Source organism: Cyprinodon tularosa, unplaced genomic scaffold (genome assembly GCF_016077235.1).
Source record: "Cyprinodon tularosa strain WSP-4 unplaced genomic scaffold, ASM1607723v1 ctg82, whole genome shotgun sequence".
Taxonomy (NCBI): Eukaryota; Metazoa; Chordata; class Actinopteri; order Cyprinodontiformes; family Cyprinodontidae; genus Cyprinodon; species Cyprinodon tularosa.
Genome location: NW_024039585.1, coordinates 1,590,001 through 1,615,850, shown reverse-complemented (window position 1 = coordinate 1,615,850; position 25,850 = coordinate 1,590,001). Strand labels below are relative to the sequence as shown.

Genomic DNA, 25,850 nt, shown 5'->3' with positions numbered 1-25,850 from the left:
AACCTTTTTTCAAAAATAAGGCTAGAGCTTTTTGAATCACAAATTACCTTTGATTTTTTTTTGTTTTGGTTTTTAGTTTTTACCTCTGAACACATTGATGTGTTTCAGGGTTTGACTTTAATTGCAGTACATCTGGACCAGGGGGGAGAGCTCTAATCGATTAATTGAGTGGCTCATAAAAATGATGAATAGAGGAAACACTAAGAGCAATGAGTATGACATGCACCACGCTTATGTCACACGCTCTGTCTGTTGTTTGCTACCTCTTATTTGGTGGAAGCGTGGCCTCCATTAGAGGTAGACAATGATTCATCACATCACCTTCTGCAATACTAAAGACATTTGTTTTCTATTATTTCAGACGAGGAAATGGATTTGATAACAGCTTAAAGTCATGGGTGGCTGTCTGTGACTCATTGTACGTGGATAATATCATATATTTTATTTGGATATGTGATTTTTTTTTAAAGCAGGGATATTTTATGTCTTCAAAGACACCTTCATGGGCTCTTTTGTTTTCACACTCATCGGATCTTTTCTGCATTGTCCTCTGTCAGCTGCCACTGTCAGCCCCACGCCGCCCCCCTGCTGGGCTGTCCTGTTGCGCAGCATGCATGTTTGACCTGGTCTTTTACTGGCTTAGCTCCTGTCAAGGTTCAGGGCCCACATTTGGGGCACCGACAGTCGTGGAGAGTTTAGTTGGGTGTCACTCAGCATATTCACCTCTATGCCACTCTGAATAACTCCCTCAGTGGAGGGGTCGGCCTCTGATTCCTCCCTGCCCTATATCGTTCTCCGTGGGGCTCCGCGACTCATCTGATCGCCAAGAATGATCTCTACATGCAGGAGTGTGAATTTTCTGATTTGCCCTTGTAAATTATATATCTTCAACTGTGTCAAAGCAAAGAGCCCAACCTGCTTTGGAGGAATATATTTCCTCCACAACTGAGAAAGTATTTTTTGTCGGAGTCTTATATCTATTCCCTTTTTTCTCCGTTAAGAAGGGCAATAGAATCCGAGATACCTGGAGCCTTGGAGGGTACAGTTTATGAATTCATTTATGAAAAATGTTGCTAGAAAAAAAAGTAGAAACGAAGTGTATTTTTTTCTACTTTATCCTCTGGTGATATTTTGCACTATATTTATATTTCAGTAAATCCCTGAATCAAGATTTTTCTTTCGTCACATTTTTATCTTCTGTGACAATTAACATCCTGGACCTTTCTTGAGATTTCTTAAAACCTTGAGGGCTTATTCGAGGGTCAAGCAAGACTAGCAAGCTGTCAGTCTTTTATTGTAGCTCAAATCCCCCCTCCTCTTGAGCTCTTTATTCCAGGTTTCTCTTCATTCTCTTGGACCCTGTTTAAGAAAATGGTCAAACTCTTTCTCTATTCTCCTGTGACCCTCTTATAACTAGAGATGGACAACTGCTTGCTTTGTCTTAGAAGCCCAACATTCTTTTCACATCTGCCTCTTGTTTTCAGACCCCCCGCTACATTTAAATTTCAAACTGGCTTGAACCAACCTTTCTTCCCTCCCCACTAATAAGCCTCTTCCTCCCAGTAACTAAGTCTTTGTTTCTTTCTTTTAAGAGAACCAACTGCTTCCTTCTTTTGCATATGTGACGCTCAGTTGTTGACCAGAAAGTATTCTTTTGTGTTGTGAGTGTATGGAGGACACATATTTTCAAAGCCTGCGGGCCCACACCCTGTTCCTTTCCAATTTCTCAGGGTACATAAACATCTGTCTGAGCCATCCTCATATTTAGCCTCAGCTTTCTGCTCCCATTTTAGTAATCTGTGCCTAAAAATCACAGTAGTACTGGCCACTAGTTAACTAGCAGCATTGTTGTTGATAGTCTGCTTCTATATGCAGAGAAACTCAAAACAAGGTAGAACATTGTTACAGAATAGATACTAAAACTTGCTGTGCTGTTTCACCCAGGTTGAGGGCGATGCAAAAAAAAAAAAAAAAATAAGAAAAAAGAAAGAGGCAAGGTGGGATTGTCTGCAGTTTTCGGTTACAAGGCGTAGAGACAAAAAAGGAACCCCCAGCTGAGAGGGTAGACCTCAGCTCATTTAATGAGGAGAACAGTAGTCAGGCAGTCTCCCTACAGCCAGCGCCTTTGGTGCCTCAGCATGTTAAACACTCACAGCGTGAAACAAAATATATTAAAGTATAGGACTGTTATCGTCGATTTACAGAACTCCCCGAAACGACCCCCCACGCAAGGGATCTCCAATCTGCATGTTTTTCATCGCAGGGAGTCTCTGTAGGCTCGAAGACAAAAGTGTCAAAAGCATCACGTCTTTTTTTTCTTCCCATTCCGACACATGACTCCTGTTGGTCCTGCGCCCCTTTGTTGTTGTGTGCTGATGACAAGGCAGCAGAAAGAATAATCACACTGTTTCAGAACTGCTATCTGAGACGGAGCCTTAAAATGATTGTTTTATGTATAAATATGAACACATCCAGCCACCGAACCAAATAATCAGCCAAAGACACAGATGAAGTTTGGGCCGTCATTAGATCCCTTGTATGAAAATACATGATCTAACAGCTTTTATTTTTAAACAGAAAAACATATGTTATTATTCATGCCGTTAAATGAAAATAAGCTATTGGTTGTCATGGTTGGTATTATTTTGCATAAAAGTTTGTTATCTCTATGTCAGTTTTTAAAATGTATAAAAACCAAAATGTTAGGTACACTCATTGTTTTTCAGCGCTTATAGTGCAACATATTACTGTCATTTTCTTAATGAGTAGCACAGGTAGGCCAGGACTGGTTACAGGTAGTAGCATATGTTACAACTAGCCTCAGTTAAAATAAAACGGTTTCACCAATTTAAAGTTCATCATAAAAATGTATTCGGATATAATTCTTGTTTTAAATGAAAGGTATAGTGGAGGATGTTCTTTTTCCAGGTAGATCATCAAAATAAGTGGTCCTCCTAATTTATCAATCATTCTGGTGATATGTTTACGTAAGGAAGTCCTACGTGCTCATCCGCATTTTCACTTACCGGTGGTGAGTCTGACATGGTGGAAATTTAATGAATTGCAAATCTTCTTCTGGAAAGTAAGCTTGTATGAGCGATGTAAACAGCAACTTTTAAACACAGCGTGCACGAAGAGAAATGGGCTTGTGCACGCATTTAATAGGCCTTCCCTCTCAGTAGCGGGTACCCGCATGTGCATTTTTTTTTAAAGGGGAGAGGCCGTGGCTTTGCAAAAATTCGCGAAAATCCTCCACCATACCTTTAGCTTCTAAAACATGCTAAGTCATTAAATAAGAATATACTGCACATATATAAATCAGGTATACATATTACTTTAGCTTCAAAGTTAATCAGTTTATTCAAGAAAGCATAAGGATTAAATTTAATTATCATCTTTCAGGACTTATATTCTGATCTAAGAACAAAACAACAGGTATTAAGACTTTGTGCGTAGGTAACAATTCCTAATCCTATTTTCTAAGTAAAAAGCCTTACTGTGGAGACAATCAGCTTAAGGTTCCATTATAATATATGGACTCTGAGTGTGGGCAGTAGCCACTTCCCAGATAAATACAATTGGTGCCACTTTTATACCCTGATAAAAAGTAAGTGGGAAGGTTTGTGGCAATCCAATATGTTTGGTCTCTGTGACCAGCTGTCATTTGTCAAACCTCACAACTACCGGTACACATTATTCTGCTGAAAAGAAGCACAGTGTGGCCGTGTGTGTTCTGCTCCTGTTAACCTCTCCTAATGGCTCTAAAATTAGAGGTCTCAGGTGAGGAGCAATGTCGTACCAGATGAGCTGATTATGACAGGTTTAATTATAACTTTGTCAGTGAATGCGTACACTCTGCATGTTTTCTCGCTGATGAATTATTACGATGCCTGAGAAACTCAGACAAAACAGATCAAAGAGCCTTCATGCCTTGGTTATCCTCCAGCAAGGCAGCGACAGCTGAAGCTGATTTGTGCTGTTCCGACTATACATAACAACACAAATCCTCCTTGTCTTTTCAGGTGTGATTTGTTGTGAGCAACTAATATGAAATGTATATTTGTTACCACATATTCTTAAACACAATTGCAAGCGGCAGACATACAAAGAAAAAAATGAAATTGTCCTTTTGAATGTTCTAAAAAACAAAAAAAGGAAAACGGTTTCTAATGGGGTCCTGTGTGCCTTGTTGCCCGAGTGATGCCACATCCCATGGCGAATGTGCTAATGGTTCATGGGAGCAAGAGGACGAATCTTAACCCAGCAGTGTAAACACACAGACAAAAGGGAACCGTTAGTAGTGTGAAACACATGTCTGGGCGTGCAGGTAAGCATTTGGTTTCACCACACAGGGCTTCACTACTGGATCCATGACTGGGTGGAGGTCATCGGCTTTTGTTGCGAAATGAGAGCAAAACAGACTATCAGGGTTATTCCACCGAGACGTTTATGGATGAGGCGGGAAGGAGAGGAATTCTGATTTGGAGAGATGTCAGAGAGAGTGGTCAGGCGGTGAGGGTAGAGATTGGAGAGATAAAGTGGTTTGTTGTTTGTCACAAGACGGAGAAGTGACCATTTGTCTGGCTGTGTTTGTTTGTTTGGCTTGGGCACACAGGGTGGAAGAAGGCACAAAAGTTTTGATAGATGGGAGTTCTTTTCAGCCTCTTATCTCTTGGAAGTGAAATTCAGCTGATGAAATTAACTAAACAAGCAATTCACTTGGCAAACTCTGACTTAGATTTTAGCAGCAAGTTTAAATTCTCATTTAATAGCTGGTTTTCAATGCAGAGGAGCAATGATACTCCTTTTATTTAAAGAAAAGTAATTTAACTTAATTATTACAACAACAAAAAAATGTATATGATATGTTTGCTTTCCAACATTTTGATGAAATGTCGCATCCGTTTCAGAGAAGTTTTTGAGTAAAATTATATATTTTGGAGAAATTCTACCTTTTTTTTTTCAAGGTTTTACTTTTATTTAGCAAAACTTAGAGTATATATTAATTTGTTGAGCAGTGCTCAAATAGCCTGCTTTGAATTGCTGCAGAACAGATGTGTGCTCATCTGTTAAACGCATTGAATGTTAGTCTCCAAGCAATAACTGTCCTTTTTTTGTGGCTAAAAAATACCTGCAAGCATTAGATGTTTCTCTCTTAAAAGCAAAGGAGAGATGCAGCATTTTCTCTATTTTTCTCTTTATTTTAACAGAAACCAAACTTCCGACCTGTATGCAGGGGTCCTGTTCTATAGTGACTGCTTGGATTTTTCACACCTGTTTATGTTTTTTCACACATGGACCAGTTTGTTAAATACAGGCCTCCTTTTTTTCGCAGCAAACGTTGTAGTTGGTGTTGTAAACATGAAGTGGTATTAAAAAAAAAACGATGTTGACATAAGCACCCATGCTAAAGGACTTTAGACCATAAAATTGAAAATGTTTTGAAATGTTTACTTTGAAATTAGTAGTTAAGCATGACATATGGAACATGCTTATGCACTTTTTTTCATGCTAGGAAACTGAAAAGCATTTATTAATAAGGAATCAGGTGGGGGGGTAAAAAAGCTGCACGTACAGTTTTTGATTTAGGTTAGTGTATCTTAGCTGTTGGTCATGAGGTGCTGGATGCTCCCATCCCTTGTCTCCACCCGAATAGCGAAATGTTTAGTATTTGGCTACCATTAAGGGAATCCTCTCTCGAGGATAATTGACCTTCTGGGCTTATGTCAGTGTTATGTGTTGGTTCGTAGCCTTTTTCAGCTTAACCCTCCTGTCGTCCTTGGGGTCAATTTGACCCCATTCAATGTTTATCATTCAAAAAATAGTAGTTAACTTTTTTTTTTTTGCTTCATATTTCATGACTTTTCCTAATTTGATGGGGACAACTGGTAAAGCATAAAATTTTTGTGATGTTATTTTTTTAATGTGCTGAACACATATTACACGCATTGGTTATCCTCTGGGGTCAATTTGACCCCAAGCTGTTTTAGCTGCTAAAACTTGTCAGTGACCTAACATGACCACACCTGCAGGTGCAGAGTTGATACATTTTAGTTGATACATTTGAACTGAGACATCTGGGGATCTGTGTGAACTTCTGAACTCACACCTGCCAAAGTAGAACTGATTTTTCCCGCCTTGTGAAGGGCGGGTTATTCCTACAACGCCATTGGTAGTTCATGCCAAATCAGGGAGGAGCAAACATAAGCTTGCACTACAGTCCTCTATCCAAATCATTCCTCACTGTGCTCTGAGTATACTGCAATCTGCACACTCTCTCTTTGAAAATGTCTTCTGGAAAAAGGTTTACTGTCAAAGAGGTTTTGGAGCAGCTCTTTGACAGTGAAAGTGACTTAGAGGAGACTGTCTCTGAGACTGAGGATTGTGTTGAGGAGGACCCTGATTTTGAGGAATTCTCATCTGATGAGAATGAGAGTGTTGACCCTCCTGTTGTCCCTCAACCACCAGCAGACACAATTTCTTCCAAAAATGGAAAAATAATATGGTCCCTTTCCCCACTGAAACAGCAGGGTAGACATAGCGCAAGTAATATAATCAAAATGGTTCCAGGACCCACCAGATATGCAGTCAGCCATGTTGATGACATCAAGTCATCATTCAAGCTCTTCATAACACCATCAATTAAAAATATTGTGCTTGGGATGACAAATTTAGAGGGAAAGCGTGTTTATGGGGACAGTTGGAAAGACTTGGATGTAGTTGACTTGGAAGCCTACATTGGCTTGCTAATTTTGGCAGGAGTTTATAAGTCAAAAGGTGAAGCAACAGCAAGTCTTTGGAATGCTGAGACTGGAAGGGCAATATTTCCAGCCACCATGTCTCTGAAGGCATTCCACATTTTGTCTCGTGTCATACGCTTTGATGACAAACAAACAAGGCAGGGCCGTCGAGAACGTGACAAACTTGCTGCAGTAAGGGATGTGTGGGACAAGTGGGTGCAGCGTTTACCCCTGCTTTATAATCCAGGAGCTCACGTGACTGTCGATGAGTGCCTGGTTGCGTTTCGTGGGCGCTGCCCATTCAGACAGTATATGCCTAGCAAACCTGCTAAATATGGCATCAAAATATGGGCAGCATGTGATGCACAGTCCAGCTTTGCCTGGAACATGCAGGTGTACACGGGCAAATCTCGTGGCGAAGCACCAGAAAAAAATCAGGGCACAAGGGTTGTGCTTGATATGGCTGAAGGACTGCATGGGCATAATATTACATGTGATAATTTTTTCACGTCTTACGCCCTGGGTGAGGAACTGCTCAAAAGGCAGGTTACGATGTTGGGGACGGTGAGAAAGAACAAGCCAGAGCTTCCCTCTGAACTCCTTTCTGTCAAGAGCAGGAAGGTAACATCTTCCATGTTTGCCTTCACTGAGAAAGCAACTCTGGTCTCCTACTGTCCCAAGAAAGGGAAAAATGTCCTGCTGCTCAGCACCATGCACAAAGATGCTGCCCTGAGCAGCAGAGAAGACAAAAAGCCACAAATGGTGCTGGACTACAATAAAACAAAGGGAGGGGTGGACAATTTAGACAAGGTCACAGCCACATACAGCTGTCGACGCATGACTGCCCGTTGGCCCCTTGTCATCTTCTTCCACATCATTGATGTGAGTGCATATAATGCGTTCGTGATTTGGTGTGAGATAAACAAAGACTGGAATAGGGGAAAACTCAGCCGAAGGAGGCTTTTCCTGGAGGAGCTTGGCAATGCACTGGTCAGGCCTCAAATTGAGAGAAGACAGAGCCTTCCAAGAGCATCACCAGTTGCTGCAGCTATTGTGAGGGACATACAGAGAGAGAAAAACACCCCAACTCCCCCAGTGGCACAAACTGCAGGCAAGAAACGTGGCAGGTGTCAGGTCTGTCCCACCCGAAACGACTGCAAGACCAGCATGACCTGTTCAAAATGCAAAAAGTATGTCTGCAAGGAGCATGCACACACACTCTGCACATCCTGTGTACAGTAGTGCAGACTAAACGCTTAGCTACTGTGGCATGAACTGTTCCACGTTTTAGCTACTGACATTGTCACACTGTTCAAAATGGATGGATTTTCATGTTGTTTCTCTCTAAAAACTGTTCCATGTTCTAACTACTACGTGACATGTTCTCATTATCCATTTTCTGTCACACAAATGAATAAAAAAAAAAAAAAAAACAGAAAAAACAACCAAAAAAAATCATAAAAAACCAAAACCAAACAAAAAAAACTCTATAACTCTGCCACTGCCGGTCCCAAGCCCGGATAACAAAAGAGGAGGGGTGAGTAAGATCCTACAGTAACTAGCAACAAATATATTACAACAAAATAGATAAAAATAAGTAAATAAATATGTTTATGAGAGGAAAGGGGGAGTCACCAACATTAATCAATATGGTTCATTTGGTGAGAGTCATGAATGTGCTCAAAACCTGTAAATTTGAGAAGATTTGTATAAAAAAATCAAAATAAACTCATTTTCATTTAAAGGTTTGGCCTGATGGTGGCGCTAGAGGGAAGGTCAACTCACTGATTTTCAAGGGGTTATTTATGTATTCAACAAATAAACAAAGTGCCTGTCACAAAAACTTGGTCAACAATATTCTGTAAATCATTTTCTGCAGGTAAATATCCCTGGGGTCAAATTGACCCCAAGGACCAAATTTGTTACTATATTTGAGGACGATAGGAGGGTTAAAGTTGATCAAATCTCTCCATTGTAATGTCTGTGCAACATTGAGGGCCCTCTGAAGACCAGTGGTACCTCAGGGGCAGAGTACACATGTGAACTAAATTTCATATCCTAAATGCTTTCTTTTGTTCCATGTTGCAGGGGAGAAAATCGATCATGATCGTCTTTGAAATCAGTTGGCTTGGACTTTTCTAATCAGAAGCTGTTAGCCACGACACCAACCTGCCACAAAGCATCAATACTCGGCACCATGGCATGCTGCCTGTGGACACTACACACCCTTTGCTGGTTTCTCATCACTCTGACCCAAGTACACTCCACAGAGGGTAAGTATATGGCAGTCTTGTCTTTGCTGGTTTCTGTAAAGCATATTGATTTGTTATGATAGTTTTGTTTTAAATAAGACCCAATTCAGCAAAACTCAATTCCAGATCTTTTATTATTATTAATATCATTGGGTTCAATTGTGGAAACAAAGCAAGCATTTATGCAAGCCAGATAAGGCACTGCTGTTGTGAGTAATGCAGTTTTCAGGACAGCGGGCAGAGACGGATAGAAGGGGATAATCTTGAGTGGTTTCATTAGTTGGTAAATTGTGATTTGTCTTAGATTTTCTGCTTCAAAGCGTGAGTTGTTCCCAGTGGCATCAGAGCTGGATCTGTTTGTAAATTCTTCTCTCTTTAATGCTTGCCCTCATCGACATACTTGCTGCAGATTTTATACGCCAAAAACATTATGGTTGAATGTCTTATAATCACACTTCATTAAGTTTTGATTGAATCAGTACTGGCTTTGTCGTAATCACAAGTTTTACGAATCAAGTATTTAACCACAGGGCTGAAAACAAATACTAAGCTGACATCTAAGTCCAGAAATTAAAGATCCAAAAATTCAAGGTTTGTTTTAGGGCTGAAACAATCAATCGGATTATTTGTGATTAATCGATTATTAAAATAATTTTTAACTCATGAATTAATCGATGAATTGTTACCTTGAGTATAGAAACTCTAAAATATGCCTTTCGCTGGCAGAGCGACCCACTCAGAGCAGTAATTATGAAAAAATTGTAAGAAATATGTAAACATTTTGAAGAACTCCTCAAGTGGAGAAGTTTGTTTAACCTGGTAAAACAAACAAACTAATTGGATAGCCAAAGGTTCTTTATGGAACCTTTGGCTATCCAATTATTAATCAATTAATCTAAAAAAACAATCAGCAGATGAATCAATTTGCAAAATAATCGTAGTTGAAGCCCTTATATATAGCCTGCTCCTGCATTGCCATGATCAGTGTATTTACACTGTCCTTTAAACCTGCCTTCTGTGACGTGTCATTTATAGCATTTGGTCGTATCAGCTAAAGTTTCTGTCTGTAGTATATCTCATAGAGTGCTTTTCCTACCATGATGATTCCTTCAGCACCTTTTCTACCAATTACCATTGAAACAGACATTGACTGGACGCTTTTTACCTTGGAGTCATTACTACCGGGAAAAGATTTGCACACTGCTTCTCATTTAATGGTTTACTTTTGCTTCAAAGATTTGTTATCTTCAATATATACCTGCAATGCAGAAAGTATCAGAAATAAGAACAAGCCATTTAAATGAAAAGGTGTGTCCAAACGATGGTTAGAAAAAGGCAAGACTTAAACTGCTTGACAGACACTCCCAGATTCATCGCACTTGCAAGCTGGTAGAAACACATCCAAAACAAACGCAGCTGTAATCACGGCAAAAAATGCTATAAAATTAGGAGCATATGCACACCACCCAGTTTTTTTTTTTTTTTTTTAGATTTTTCTTTTTGCAGAATAATCGAAGTCTTGTATAATTGTTGCTCTACTTCACAAGTCTGTGCTGCTCGAGTCAGTCTATGTAAAACTTTCCCAATTAAAATGTATGTGTGATCAGATTCCACATTAATCAGAGGTAAATTCTTTGCAGGTTGTTTAAACTTCTTCCTGCAAATGAGCAGAGTAAGCAATGTAAAACACTGATTATATGCCTGCCTCTGAAATTGTGGAATAAACTTTTGAAAACAACAAAAAAACAAAACCTTATTTAGTATTTTGACATTGTCATTCACCCTTTTTAACATCTCCCCAAATATCACCGTAGCCCCTCACCTCTTTCCCCTTTTCCTATTTTAGTCCCAGAGATCAGCCCAGAAGCAGTTCATTACAAACAATATCCCCTTGTAAACATGCTTCATTAAACTGCCTCTACCCCTAATACCTTTTTAATGCATTTTTATAATTGAATTACATGGGTTAGTGGAATGCTACAAATAGTTTAAAGTTAGTCTGTTTTCCCACTTTTCCGCAACTTAAACAAAACATACTGTAAAAATACACACATCGGACTGAGAATACAGATATGAGGGGCTTCAATGGGCTCTTTATTCATACATTATTTCCAAGTAAATGTCTGTTTTAATTTGACTCAATTCTCTTTCATAGCTTTCATTAGTGTTTTTTTTTCTGTGTTTTTGTTCTTTACATCTTTACATCTATACTCTAAAGAAACTATTTGCTCCAGTAACCCTTACAGTAACTGGTATTAGTCTCTTGAATGATTGCTGTTATTATTTTAATTATACAATAGAACAGAGTGCTGTCAAATGAAAAATTACCCTTGGGCTTATACCTTCAAAAAATCACAACCTAATCATAATAAGGTTTAACATTGTGGTCCTGCTGCAACAAGTATATGTAATTCATTATACAGGTTATTTAAATAGGGGAATATCAACCACCACTGCTTTAATATGCGTGTTATCCTACTTAAGCTCATAAGAGCCTTGTTAACCAGAGGTATTGTAATCATCATTTATTTTGGAGATCACATAATATCTCAGGTTTTATTGAACAATGTTTATTTCTTTGCCTTAAGTTGACTATAAGTCAGCTAAAGGGTCCTGAAAGAGACATAAAGGGAAGGTTGTCTGGTTTAAATATTACTTTTCCTGTTAAGATTACTGCATTTTTCCTGTTTGGCTCTGCGTGTATTTGTAAACACCTCATAATGATCCATGGGTAAAATAGTTCACTTTAGTATATCTGTGTGTGGGAACAAGTAAGGGATCAAGCAAGTGGAATATGGAGGATGACCAATGCCGCAATAGAACAAATAGATAATTTATGAAATGATTATTAAATGTGCCGTTCATTTGATATTTATTACATCCTTAGGACTGCATGGGGAAATTTGGCCCCCGAATTGCTGCATGTTATGCAGAATGCAGCCCATTCAGGGCAAAGAAGAGATATGTGGGTGGGCTCGTTGGTTTTGGTTTTTACGTCTCATCATTAATTAGTATTAAGAAACAGAACATGTGCATGTATTCTTTTACAGTTCCTAACCCAGTTGCTTTAATTGAGTGGCAGATAAGGAAAAACTATATATGGATAAACAGACGCCCTCACAAATAAGCAAACAGGTTTTAGAATTGGATAGATTTAATGCAAACCAGCATTGGAAATAATATCACTGTAGAAATTTTACAAAATTAATTTAAAATAAATGTTCTGAAATAAATCAGATACAAATGCTTACCTAAAGTCTTTCCATTGTTAATCCCCCCTCAAACAGCATTAAGGTTTGGACAGGGATCACCCCTTTGCAAACTAACATGCAATGCTACAAAATATGTAAAACAATTATTGTACTTTTAAAATGTTTCTTAATTATATCTCTTTTCAAATGTTATATATAATATTTACTACCTATTGTTTCAACACTGAAAAACAATAGTTTTAACAAAATGGTAAAAACAGAACAACATAAATCAACACTCTCTAGTGTTTGTGTATGTGTGGGGATGTGAATTGTAGGAGGGCTGGGCTTAAGGTCTGTCAGTACCATATAAATGTCGTTCTTTATTTGTAGACTTTCTCTACTTTTAACGTTGAGTATCTTTAAAGAAGTCATAACCTGGTAAAGAAGTTAAGAACTTAAAATACATAAGGGGACCAGATTTCTTGGAACTAAATCTGGAGACATAATCGCCTCAGAAAAATAAATAAATAAATAAATAAATACAATTTTACGAATATAAAAAAGGAAGAAATGGGGACAGTTATCGTTTAATTTGTTTTAACATGTTAACTTACATTTAAATTATAAAAATCAAATGTAACAACAGGAATGTATCTCTGAAGTAGGTAATTTATGGATGAGTAACTGAAGTCATTCTAGTATGATCCTAGTGTAAATATTTGTTTTCTCAGCTGATCATATGCCAAAAAAGCTATATTTCCAAAAAAAACCAGAAGCTATTATTATTTGAAGCTCCAAGCTGAACAGATTAAATGCACAACTTACCAGATGATTCTCTTAATATTTCCCAATGCATGTGTTTTTTTTTTCACCATAGTTTCAGTCACTGCTTTATTTTTTCATATAAATTGCATGGCACGGCGGTATAACACTATGTTCTGCTACCTTGGCCAAAGAGAAATGTGTTCCATGTTACTGCATGCTTGGCCTAACCTTGTGTCAGTGGTGAAAATAACCAATAGGCTGCAGACTAGCATTTATCAAGTACCAGGGTGACATATTTTGGTATACCACTATGACTAATGGCCAGTCCTTCCCTGATTCACAGGCACATAATATTACAGAACAGACAGTGAACTGCTTACACACTGCTCTTTTATCTATTATTTGTTAGAGTGGCGCTCCTTCTGTTATTACTAGCAACAACCCCACTTTGCGTTCTTACGAATCAACTACCATAATAACAGTTTACAAACCCAATTTTTTCTCTCATTCCTCGGATCTTAAAGGGACAACATTTGTTAAGCACTGGTTGGCCAAAATGGGAACTGTCCCTAGAAAACTGGGACATCTGGTCAGGTCACAGTCCTTAAGAAATCGTTTTGAAATTCATGTTTCAAGATTTTTTTACCTGTACGTTTGCGTTAATTATGCAATTACACCGGCAACTACCTGCAGGTCAGTCATCGGCCCTTTTGATGGAATAGTCTAGGGCAGGGGTCTTCAACGTTTTGCAGGCCAAGGACCCCCAAACGGATGGCGAGATGGAGCGGGGACCCTAATTATTTATATTGTATGAAATTGTGTCCTATAGTCAGTCTATTACAGATGGAGTAATGTAACAAAAGTAATTTCGCCCTGGGATTATTAAAGTATTTCTGAATCTGATTCCTCATTGATGGGACAGATGTTGTGAAGGAAACGTTGCCCAGTTTAAAAGAGCTCCTGTTTATCGTTGAATGTGTGCATTGATGACTGAAAGACATCTTCTGCCTCCATTTATCTGTTTACTACAGTGTGTTGAATTTGTGTTAATGTGTATTTAATGACAATTCAATTAGTGGCAAAAATTGCAGGGCGGAATATAAAAAAACAAAATTGTAATCAACCAAAACTTTCGCGGCCCCCATGCTGTACTTCCGCGGACCCCTTAGGGGTTGCAGACCCCCTGTTGAAAACCTCAAATGTAGGGATTGGTGATGACAAGGCAAGTTAATGTTAGAACCCTTCTAGGATTGACATTTATACAGGAAAAGGACCAAAGTCAAGCTTTTTGGAAGACGAGATCTTATAGGCTTTTGTATTTCGAATAATGAGCCCCAGACGAAAAAATTCTAAATGAGTCTAAAACTCTGGATTCTGCAGCAGGTTCCAACTGATACCCAATGTAACACATATTTCAACATGAAAATGTCAGATTTCTGGCTGATGACTTCTTTAAAGGCAAAAAGCCCGACTGACAAAAAAAGAATTACATAGGTATGTTGCTGCAAAAAGGAAAAGGCATTTCAGTAACCTGACAGCCAATTCCTGTCTTATATAGATGGCCTCAAAGTTTTCTTTTTTTTTTTTTATTGTGAATATTCTTTTATTTCATTTTAATGTGATAAAAAATATATTTCATTATGACATTGTTTTGCATTTCTTTTCTTGTTTTTTTCTTATCTTTATGATGCCTATTTTCACTGATGCTATTTTGATCTCCTCTTGGGTGAGTTGAATCTCAAGAAATAAAGAAGCTAATTACTCCAGATCAAAACAAAATACCTTTGAGCCAACCACTGCTGATAAATATTTAAAATTGGATTCCCTTAATTTACTTACAGTAAGCTATAAAGAAAGAACCTCAATAAATAAATTGTCAGAGCAGGAAAAAATGTGGTTGGTTAGAATGATGTGTTAAGTAAATGTTTTGTGATTGTTCTGGGATGAAAAAGTCTTATGAAATGACCAAAACAGAGGAAGTACAGACTAGTCAAGTCGATAAAAACAAAGGAACTAAGAATTAAACTAAATCCCAAAATAAATGTAAAGTTGAATTTAAAGGAATAGTGGAGGATGTCTTTTTTCCTGGTCGATCATCAGAATTAATGATCCTCCTAATTGTCAATCATCCTGGTGATATGTTTACGTAAGGCCGTCCTACGTGCTAGTCCCCATTTTCACTTATGGTGGTGAGTCTGACATAGTGGAAAAACTGCAAATCCGCTTTTGGAAAATAAGCTTGTATGACCAATGCAAGAAGTAACTTTTAAACAGTGTCCACAAGGAGAAATGGGTTCATGCATGCTCTTGCACACGTTAAATAGGTGTTCCCTCACAGGAGCTGTTCAGGGTTGTGCATGTGCATTTTTTTTTTTAAGTGGAGAGGACGGTTCTTTTCAAAAGAAGGACATCCACTATACATTTAAGACAAGTTTCTACCTTATATTAGAGGTGAAAAAGTGTACTACTACACATACTTGGAATACAAGTTTATTACTTTGTAAGATTTTGAATTTTTATTTTCCCTTTATTTTTTTTGTTATTGTCGACAGTTGAGATTTTTTAAAGCTTAAGTGGCAAAACACCCACTTTTGATGATACAGCTAATTTAAATAAACGAAAGACCCAACTTCCCTAGGTAACATGGACTTTAGAATTTAATGAAAGCAAAAGTTTAAAAAGCTTATCTTGTTGCACAGTCCGTTGTAATTTTTCTTTTGCTATGCCACTGCTCTTGTTGGTACTATTGCAGCTTTTAAACATTGACCTACCTTTCACATTTTGCAAAGAAAATACATTATGAAATTAACGCTTATTTATCAAAAACTGTAATTGGTATTTTTAAGAAGGATGGACATGACAGTCCTTCATTGTCTCCATCTTAGTTTTTTTTTATGCATCAGTGCACCTTTAGACTGTAGTGTTTTTTCTGCATGTTATTTTCCTTTTATCCACCTTTCATTTATGAATATATAAACTTTTTTTTTTCTCGCAAGCAGTGATGATTTACCCTTACAAGACATGATTAAATTGGCTTACATATTTTCTAAAATAATGTAGTCCCGTCAGTTGGGATTGCAGGGATTTGCATGTATCACTGACAGAATTGCAATTCACACCTAGCTCAGTCACACACTCTTCAAAACATTCCCCAAAGATCTTTGGAATTATAGTGGGGCAAAATGAGATGGCATGGTGAGGATTGTGCATCAATAGGTGTGGAGTTGGTTGATGTTTGCAAAATGCAATGTGGTCCTGGGGATACCTCATACTTTTGTTAAGCTTGAGATAAAAAAAAAACATGTTTTGTGTGCAGTGCTAGGCATTTTAAAATGATAAAATTAATTAACTTAACAACATTCAAAATCTTGTAAAATGCCTTAGATTTGTTTCTTTGCAGTTGTTCATGTCATGTTCTGAACAGACAGAGTTTGTTAAAAAGGTCACATACTGATTAAAGAATCCATAAACAAATGTTTTCTTTAGAATTGGACCTTTTTTTTTCTTTCACAAAAACTGTTTTCAGAGGCGAAACCTGCAAGAACAAGCCTAGTACAGGGAATTTCTGTCTTTCTGCACACCCTGAAACCTCGCCATTGTTTCCCGTCAAAGCTTGAAATGTTTTGAAGTACTTGAAGTTTCTCTAAGGAAATAGGGATGGGCACATTTTAAAGCAATCTCTCTGTATAGCAGGATGGGGGAAGGAGAGAAGACTTAAAACCTCCTTCTCAAAGTCAATGAAATAAAATAGACAATCAAGGTTTTCTGAAATCAAATAACTGGAATCTAAACCATGGCTTAATGTGATCTAGCAAGAACAGGAACTAACAAGAACAGGACAAACACCTCCTTGTAATGTTTTATTTTAATGTTTAGTTAAAATATTACTCACTTTTTCTTTCTATTACTTTTTTTTCTATTTTATGCTAATCTTTTTTTCGATATCTTCCTAGGATGATTTCCTAACTAGTACAGTCTGGTTGTGTGATTAATTATAATCTCAGACAAACTCATTATCTAACATCTGATGATTGACACTTCAGATCCCCAAAACAGAAGATAAAAGTAAAGATGTCTTTACTGTACCACATAATGATCTCACCTTGTGTCTCTTTTGCATATATGTGTTGACTTGAAAAAATAAAATTAAGTCCTGGCAATGCACCCTTATCCATTCCAGTTTATTAAGTGAGCCACCTTAAAAAGGCTTAAAAGGCTTTATTAGCTTTTTAGCTATCAATTAATTTGTTTAACTATTTAATATTTAAGCCAGCCTTAATATTGCTTCAACTTAGGTAATGGATTTATGTTTTGGTCTGCATGATTTAAGGAATGTACACTGGTTTTTTTTTCTAGCACTTTGTTGATGTCATCTTGGTCGTTTGAGGTAGACTGCAGGATCCTGCCTTTCTGCGGAGCCAGGCAGGCGTGGGGTTTGTGTACGTAGGCCGACCGCTCTGTCATGTCTCTTTCATCGCCAGCCAGGCTTGGCCAATAAGGAGATAAGAAGACAATGACTAGGAGAGTGAGCAGGGGCAAGGTGTAACCACAGCCCCCGGGTCTCCTCCCTGCTGAGTACTTCAAATCCTCATTAGGATTTTCAGCAAAGGAAGAAGGGATTTTCAGGATTAGGGCTTTGTCACAGCTGGCTCCAGGTCGGTGTTTGTCATGCAAGAGCATGGCAGAACTCTGACATATAGCAATCCCCCCCTCCCTCCGACTAAACACAGACACTACATTCACCTGGCTCCTGAGGCTGTCAACAAATGCTCCACTAACTTAAAATGAATGATGCTTTCAATTGTTAAAATGTTGCCTTAGCTAAAAGTTTTCAGCTACTTTCTAGTAGCTTTAGTCTGTTTGCTCAAGCTGTTGCATAATTTCTTTGTTTTTTTTTTATACAGAGACAACCTTGGAAAACAGATTTTGTTTGCTGTTTAGGTAAATAATCCATAACTTCTCTGAACGTCAGCAATGATTATGAGGTTGTTAAATTTTTTTTAAGACGCTGCTATATTTTAACCTTTCCTTTTTTATTCTCTTTATTTTGAAGGTACCTAGTAAATTATATTTATAAAAACTTTTGACTTATCTGTGCTTGTATTTTAAAAAATTCATATGTAGAGTGGTTTTATTCTAAAAGGAATTTATTGATTTTTGTAAAGCTTTGACCTGTCAATACTGATTTTGAAGGTAATAGAGTCAATATCAATTTTTCTGCCAAAGCTAATAATTCGTAGAATGCAGATTAAATTACAGCCTTTCTGATGATTGGATTTCTTATTTATATTGGAAGTATACATTAGGCAGTAAAGGATAACTAATAAAATAAATCCCTGCATGACACTCCATTGTAACCCACATTTACAATAGAAATGTATAACATTAACTATTTAATTTTATTTAAAGCGTAAAATCTGCATTTATTTCGTATCTACAATATTTATTTTCGTCCGTTTTTTGATACTTAGAAACTGGTATGAAGAGTGTAAAAAAATTGAAGTATTGACAGTCACTGTCTAAAATCAGAGAGTCAGTTGTACCCATGATGAATTGCTGATAATTTTCTTTCAGTCCATTTAGTAAAATCAGGATTTTATTCCGATCCTAACTAGTTGGTTAATAAATGTAAAGGCGAATGTTTGCTAAAAACATTGGTATTTATAAAAATAAATAAATAAAAGCAGACTCAGTCTTGAAAAACACCCCCAATGCATTAAGATTATGTAAAAAAAAAAAAAAAGGTTTCTCAAGTTCCAGTTTGGTCATTCTGATGTTTATAGAATAATAGTGGAAGCCCTAGAAGCAACTACCTTCCAATTAGCCAAGCTGTTTAGCTGCACTTGATTTTTGAACTAAGAAAAATTATCACAAGTCATATCCTGAGCTCATTTAACCTTATCCCATTACTTTTCAGAGGGCCATTTGACTTCCGTTCTTCTAAAATGAAGAATTATTCAGTTATGAGCTATTTGATAGAAAAGTGATCATATTGCTTGAGTACAAAGCATCCCTGTTCAATACAGCAGGGAGTTTCATGTGGTTCCCATGAGTTCTTTGCCAGGTGGGATCTTTGGCACCCTAGATTAGACATCTAATCGCATGTCCCTATCTGCCCTGTACTTTACAGTCACAGTTTATCTCACTTTGATTCTTATCCATTTAGTCAGAGACATGGCTTATGTTAAAACTGGCCTTGGTATTTGCTGCTTGGTTTTTGGCTGGCTGGCTGCAGGATTTACTGTTAAATGTTCTGACACCTGAGGCAAGTAAATAGCTGTGTGTTGAAAAAGAGACCATAAACCATCCCCATGATAGTGCTAAGATTTATGGTGGTTATGCTTTAATTTTCTCATGTTTTTGTGTTGGATGAGTTTGATGTACACATCAAGGGCTAGAGACAGAAAGGGCCTATAGAGAGAATGTTTTTGATTGACTGTAGATATTCTTTCAAGTGGGAACCAGCATTCACACCCTTCACCTGACAAATGCAGCAGCTGAATGTGTAAATGCAGGTTTGCATTATGTCCGCTGTGGTTGCAATGTGGAATGCTATAGTTATTAATCTGTAGGGCTCAGGTCACATGAGATTTCAGTTTCTTTCTTGCTTGCGAGTGATTTAGATTGGAAAATTTTAGGCCATTATGTTAAGCCTTTCTAATATAATTTCACTTGGTACACCATAACCCCGATTTCCTCTGCAAGAGAAATTACATCAATTTAACAATGAGGACATTTTTTGGTCCTGCTCCTCTTTTGGATTTCAACAGGAAAGCAGCAGAGTGACACAATCATTGAAGTGGTCTTGAACTGCTTTTTAGTGAACCGTGCATTTTCCCCAACAGCTGAAAAATCTCAAACAAACAAAAGCATTTTTTTTAAGGGGTAGACAATTAAATTTCTATTGTTAGGACAGTGCTGAATAGCATCCGTGATGGTGCTAGTATGGTTTGGATGGCATGCTAGAAAAACCTACTGCAGGACATGTAATGACAGAATGCATTAAGAGAACATGATATACTCAAAGGCTTGTGATTTCACAGATTTTACAGCTGACTCTCAGGGGTCGGTCGTAAGATATCCTTTCTTGCCCTTAGTGGAATCCTTTTTGTCCTCTTGCTTTCATTCTTGATTTAGTACAGCTGTAAATTCTGAGAAGGGTCTTGTAAACGAGGGTTGGTGAAACTACAGTCATAAATAAAAGGGATTTAGAGGCCGGACCCTTTTCAAGTAACTCTAAATTCACATTTATGTGGCTTGTTAACTTAAAATGTTTAACTGGTCAACTTGATATTTTTCCTTGTTTGTTTTGGTTTTTTTTAGACTTTTCCTTCTGGACTAAAGTCTTAATTTAAATTCAGACCCAGTAAGCCAGCCAAGTTTATCCTGATGGTTTGTAATTTTAGTTAGTACTTTTTTCCTTTTGGGTCCAATTCAGCTCACTTAAGTTCTGACATATTGATTTAAATTTATCAGTTCAAGCTGTTAGTGCTCTGGTACCTTGACCTGATGTGATTCAGCCTTTGACCTTGTGACTTATAGTGCTTTTTTAAGTCGGGGCTTTGGGTCCGTTCGTTCTCTAGTGAGGCATTGAAATTTAATGCCTCTCTGTTAATGTTATGATTTTATTCTCGTAATATAACAACTTTATTTTCGTAATATTAATACTTTATTCTCATAATGTTATGACTTTATTCTCATAATGTTACGTTATTCTCAAAATCTTTAGCATGGTCCTAATACTCCATTGTAATATATAATATATGATTTTTAATTTTTATAAAAAAGTGGGACAAATGAAAGTACCTTGCCCATGAATAGTGTGCCAACCAACAGGTGCAGAAGTCTGATTGAACATTTACTGAACTTAACAGAAAACTGCTGATTTCAGTGATTGCCTCAAAGTGTTGCTCAACAAAGTCTTAGTACGGGAGCTCGATTAGGCTTGTTTTATTCATTAACATATACACATATATGTATATATAAAAATATTCAAAATCAATGTAGTGATTTATACACATATATATGTATATACTGTATTTGTGTGTGTGTTGTTGTTAGTTAAAAAATAAATTGTGTAGGCTGGTCGACCTTTCAACCTGACCATTTTGGTGTGTGTGGAAAAAGTTGAATATCATTTGTCAAACTATAGGACTGGAATAGCAGAATATTTATTGAAATAGTTTTGTACCTGCAAAATTTTAAACCATTAATTAGCTTGATTTTGGTTTGGCTTGTAGATACAGCTACACAGAGGCCCCACCTTTTTTTTTATATTTTCCCTTAGACACAAAACCATCCACCTTAAAATTTCCACATTAAACAGAAAAGTCAGCTACCAATAGTTTATGCTGGTGACTTTCAGAGTTTTTCTAGAAACTTTTAAAATTACAAAGAATACATAGGCTGACATGGTTCTTAGTAGATTACTCCAAACTGACAGATCCTATTAGGCTGCTGCTTTCCTTTAATTTTGTGTAAGTCATGTATGTGTTGGGAGTTATGAAGATAATGCCAAATTAAACAATTATAGAATGCAAAGCAAGCCTAAATCTCTGAAAAAAAGAAATTAGAAAACACTAATACTGTCATAACTTTTATTTCAGTCCCTGTTAGATTAAAAAATTCCAGTCAACATCTTTAATACTGATTTATTGCTGTTTTAAAAATCTATCAAAGAAGAATGAAAGAGTGCTTTGAATTTATAATTTGTCTAGTTTTTTTTAATAATGTTCAAGGAAATGGTGCCAACTAACGATCTGGTGAACCTGAAAAGCAGCAAGTCTTTGTGGTTATAGAAATTCAGCCAGCCTTGTCATCAGGGAATGACTACCCTGTTGGTCAGGGAATTTAAATGCCAGGTAGAGGTCAGTTGAAGCACTGGCTGTATTCTGTGGCACAAATGCATACACATGAGAGCAGAGTCTTGAGGTAGAGGAACCACTGCCAATGGCTTGTTAGAAAAGTCCATTGTGAGAATGCAAACCAACCCGACACAACCCTGTTGTAATGTATTCCCATTGGTAGACCCTTATAGATGGTGCTTCTTTATTGAACTGTACTGTATCAAGCAGTTCATTGGAGCAAAGCAAGAAGTTTCTCATTCCACTGTGAAGCTGTGGAAATTCTTAAGACCAGGGTCGTCACATACTAAGCAAACTCAGCCTGTTAAGTTCCACAAAGCATTCAGATATTTAAACTTGTATCACTCGTCATCTGAAATATTGACTGACCTACATCAATTCTCTTTTAGTGATCCAAAGGATTAATCCAAACGATCGTATTACCGTCTACTCATTTTAATTGAATTAGAGGGCAAACATTCTCTTCTCCAGACTCTGATTTCTTTGTGAATATAGTTTGTTTACATATTTAAATGTCTAAAATATCATAAATTTCTCCTCAACACTACAGAAACGGAATGAGCAAAAAAGCCTTGACCTTATCTTATCAATTGTATAATGTCTGGTAAAATAATATTAAAATTTACCATTGACAAATTTTCAGGGTCTGTGAGAAAAAATGTATTGCTTTGCAGTCACTGCAGCCATTTCATTACCAAAATATGTCCTTCCTTTTTTTGTGACCTAAAAAGCCCTCCCTCGTTTTTTTCCCTCTCTTTCACTCCCACTGCACACCCTGCCTGGCCTCGGGGCCATCCGATATTAGACAGTGAGATGACACTCTGTGCTTGTGTGAGTGCAGCCAGCTAACATGTGCAGATGATGTGTAGTCAATAATGCATTATGAAAAAAAAAGGGATTTATGACCTTGATGAGCCCCATAAAGCTTAATTAGGCCTAAAGGTTGATTTACATGCAAGTGTACATGGAATTTGATGAGGCTGTGTTTTCCTGCAGGTGCAGTACATTCTCATTTATGGAGGCTGCAAACTTAAAGCTATGCATTTGATCAAATTCTAATGGAATGGCGGGGCATGAACCTTTTTGGTTTCTAGTATTTCCACATGTCCTATTTTATCTAATCACAATTAGATTAAGTGCTACATGATCATATTTCTTTTCATTGCAATTGTGGCTAGGATTATGTCTGTACACGCACTCGTTTTGGGCTAAGAGGAATAAACAACAAAAGAGAAAGTATTTCATGTAACTCCCTGTTTAAAGTGGGTAAACAAAATGGTGAGGAAAAAAAATCGTTCTTGACATCTATTCAGAGAGAAATGGCAAGATCTTTTTCAGTCATGAAAAAACTATACCTATATCAAAGATGCTCCTGATAGCCCCCCTGCTGTTGCTATGGAAGTAGCAGAGATGTAAATGAATTGGAGTCAACTTGATGGTGGAGAATACAAATGAGGATTGAATGCTTTTTTTTCTTCTCTTACTCTTTTTTTCTTCATCTTCTTCTTTAACTTCTTCTTTGATTTCTCCATTGTTTCTTTTCTTGACATCTTTTTTGTTGTCATATCTCGCCATGTTTAAACGTAAAATATTAACACCGTTCAACATCTTTTGTTATATTATAGTATGATATGAGAAGTAATTAAAACAACATATAAATTAGCTTGCCTTTTGATCTAGTCATAAAGGCCACCATACTTTATGCAAATTTATTTTCATTCTGTTCTCAGGACTGGATGCAATGCAGAGGAAATGGAGTAAAACTGAAGTAAAAATAGAAAACAAAAATCTAATTTGGGTAATCATATCTTAAATAAATGTTATAACTCACTGGGATATTAGGTTCAGAGCAACCTTAGACTTAAATTATTTCAATTTTACAAAAAAAATAAAGGCTTTTAAAAATTACAAACTATGTTTTCTTTAGATTTTGTGTATAGAAAAATTAGGTCCAGTTCTGACAGGTTCATCTAACATTGTTTTCAAGCTTGCTATGATCAATAAAAAGAATTATAGTGTATTCTAATACTTATAGTACCTAAAGTTTTACCTCTAAGATGCAGTTCAGAGTTGTTTCGAATTGGGAAACAGCCCTTAAAAGCAGATGCCAGCTTTAATGCCTAACTGTTAGGCTGCAGTGTTTTTTTTTAATTAAATTTTTTGTTTTACTGTTGGTTATTTTGTTTCTCAGAAAATGGTGCCACATGTCTGATGTAGAATTGATTAGGACTTTGTCAATGTTTATGTAACTAAGTTTGGTCAGTTAACCAGAAGAGTTGTCGATATTGGTATACTCCATTACAATACAGGATAAAAACAGGATGACTTCTTTCCTCTCCACCTCAAAATAGGAGTTTAAAATTTGGATATGGGGTGTCAAGCACGCAGCACTCACCCACATATCTAGGTCACAGTGCTGTCAGTTTAGTGCCTGAGACCCCGTTGCAACTGTATTTTTGGGAAGATTTACCCCCAATACATTTTTTCATAGACTTTTGGAGAGGCTAACATGAAAATGTATGATTTTTCAGTTTTATAAACTGACAGAAAAAGCTGATGTTAGCCTCTGCCCCATGTATGTGGATGTATGTATATGTGTGTGTGTGTGTGTATATGTGTATATATATATATATATATATATATATATATATATATATATATATATATATATATATATATATATATATATATATATATATATATATATATATATATATATATATATATATATATATATATATATATATAATATGTGTGTGTGTGTGTGTGTGTGTGTGTGTGTGTGTTCCTAATTAGAACATTTAGCTGTAATTTGAGAGCATTCACATTCAAATTGGGGCAAGGGTTTTGGAATTCCAGCTCTTTAATACTTGTTCACCTCTCAAGGGACCAAAAGAAATTTACCTCATAAGGCTGCAAAAAAAATAACAAGGACGCATGGGCTCTTACCTTGTTAACCTGCAATCGTTTAAGCAGTTAAAAGGTCCAGAGTTGATTCCAGGTTTGGGGTTTGCAATTTCAAGCTATTGCTGTGAACACACAACATGCAATCCAAGCAGCTCTCAATGAAGGTGAAAAAGACCATCATGAGGGTGAAAAAAAAGAAGAATTCATCGGTGAGATACCAGAAATGTTAGGCATCAACAATTTGGTACATTTTCAGAAAAAAAAAGAGTGCACTTAGGAACTCAAAAAGACATAGATGTGTTTTCCCTAATTTAAAACGAATTAGAATGTTATATAAAAAATATAAAAATATTTTTTAATAATAATAACTAAAAATGCAATATTTTTGTTTATTTCTTCTTGCATATTTCCCTTAGAGCATTCCAAACAACTTTACATTTATATATTGTATATGTATATTGTTTATTATATGTGTTTTGCGACCTTTAGAATAGCCAGCAGCTAGAAAGCGCTTTATAAGTGTCAACAATACAAACACTTGCTAATTTTAACTGAAATTACAGGTGATATATAAGTAGGATATTTGGCACTGTTTTGGAGAATAATAATTACATCACATGCCTTATAATTTAAAAGGCTGCATATTTGTTTTCCACATTAGGCAAGCCTGGCAAAAACATGTCTTCCCGCAACAGACTTATTTGAATTGCAGGAACTCTTAAATCACAAGAAAATATGCCAGATATGCCAGTCCAGTGGTGTAATTCATATCTTACAATGGCCTCTCAGAGTGAGCCACCTCATATCCTACTGTTTGCTGGATATATGAAATATTTGTTTCGCTTCCTCCCCTGGAAAGATTTGACTTCTTAAGAATCCATGTTGTTGGAAGGGATATCTCTGGATTATAGAATCAGCCCTGTGGGAAGGGCCTTGAAATAAAGGTTTCTTTTCCTTTTCAGACCCATTTATATGTTCCATAGATTTTGTGGTGTGCACTTGGTGGGGTAAAATAGGATGACTCAAGCTGCGTTCCCCGTGGCTTCAAGGTAGAACTATAGGTCACACTTTTCTTTCACCCAGTGTCCCTCCACTGAGCTTGCTTGTCAAGTCAGGAAAGCAGAATAA

At 36.8% G+C, this 25,850-nt stretch overlaps 2 protein-coding genes across 51 annotated transcripts in view; both read left to right on the top strand.

Annotated features, from left to right (window-relative positions):
* The window catches only part of adgrl2a (adhesion G protein-coupled receptor L2a), a 148,718-nt gene that overhangs the window by 20,331 nt on the left and 102,537 nt on the right, over nt 1-25,850 (top strand). For all 50 annotated transcript variants that reach the window (XM_038272175.1, XM_038272217.1, XM_038272176.1 and 47 more), the window contains exon 2: nt 8,829-9,013. In XM_038272175.1, the coding sequence (XP_038128103.1) occupies nt 8,938-9,013 (76 nt within the window). In that variant the 5' untranslated portion in view covers nt 8,829-8,937. The remainder of the gene's footprint in view (nt 1-8,828; nt 9,014-25,850) is intronic.
* LOC119774600 (piggyBac transposable element-derived protein 4-like) lies at nt 6,015-7,982 on the top strand. The gene has a single exon (XM_038272148.1). It carries the CDS (start codon nt 6,288-6,290, stop codon nt 7,980-7,982), a length of 1,695 nt encoding a protein of 564 aa, XP_038128076.1. The 5' UTR covers nt 6,015-6,287.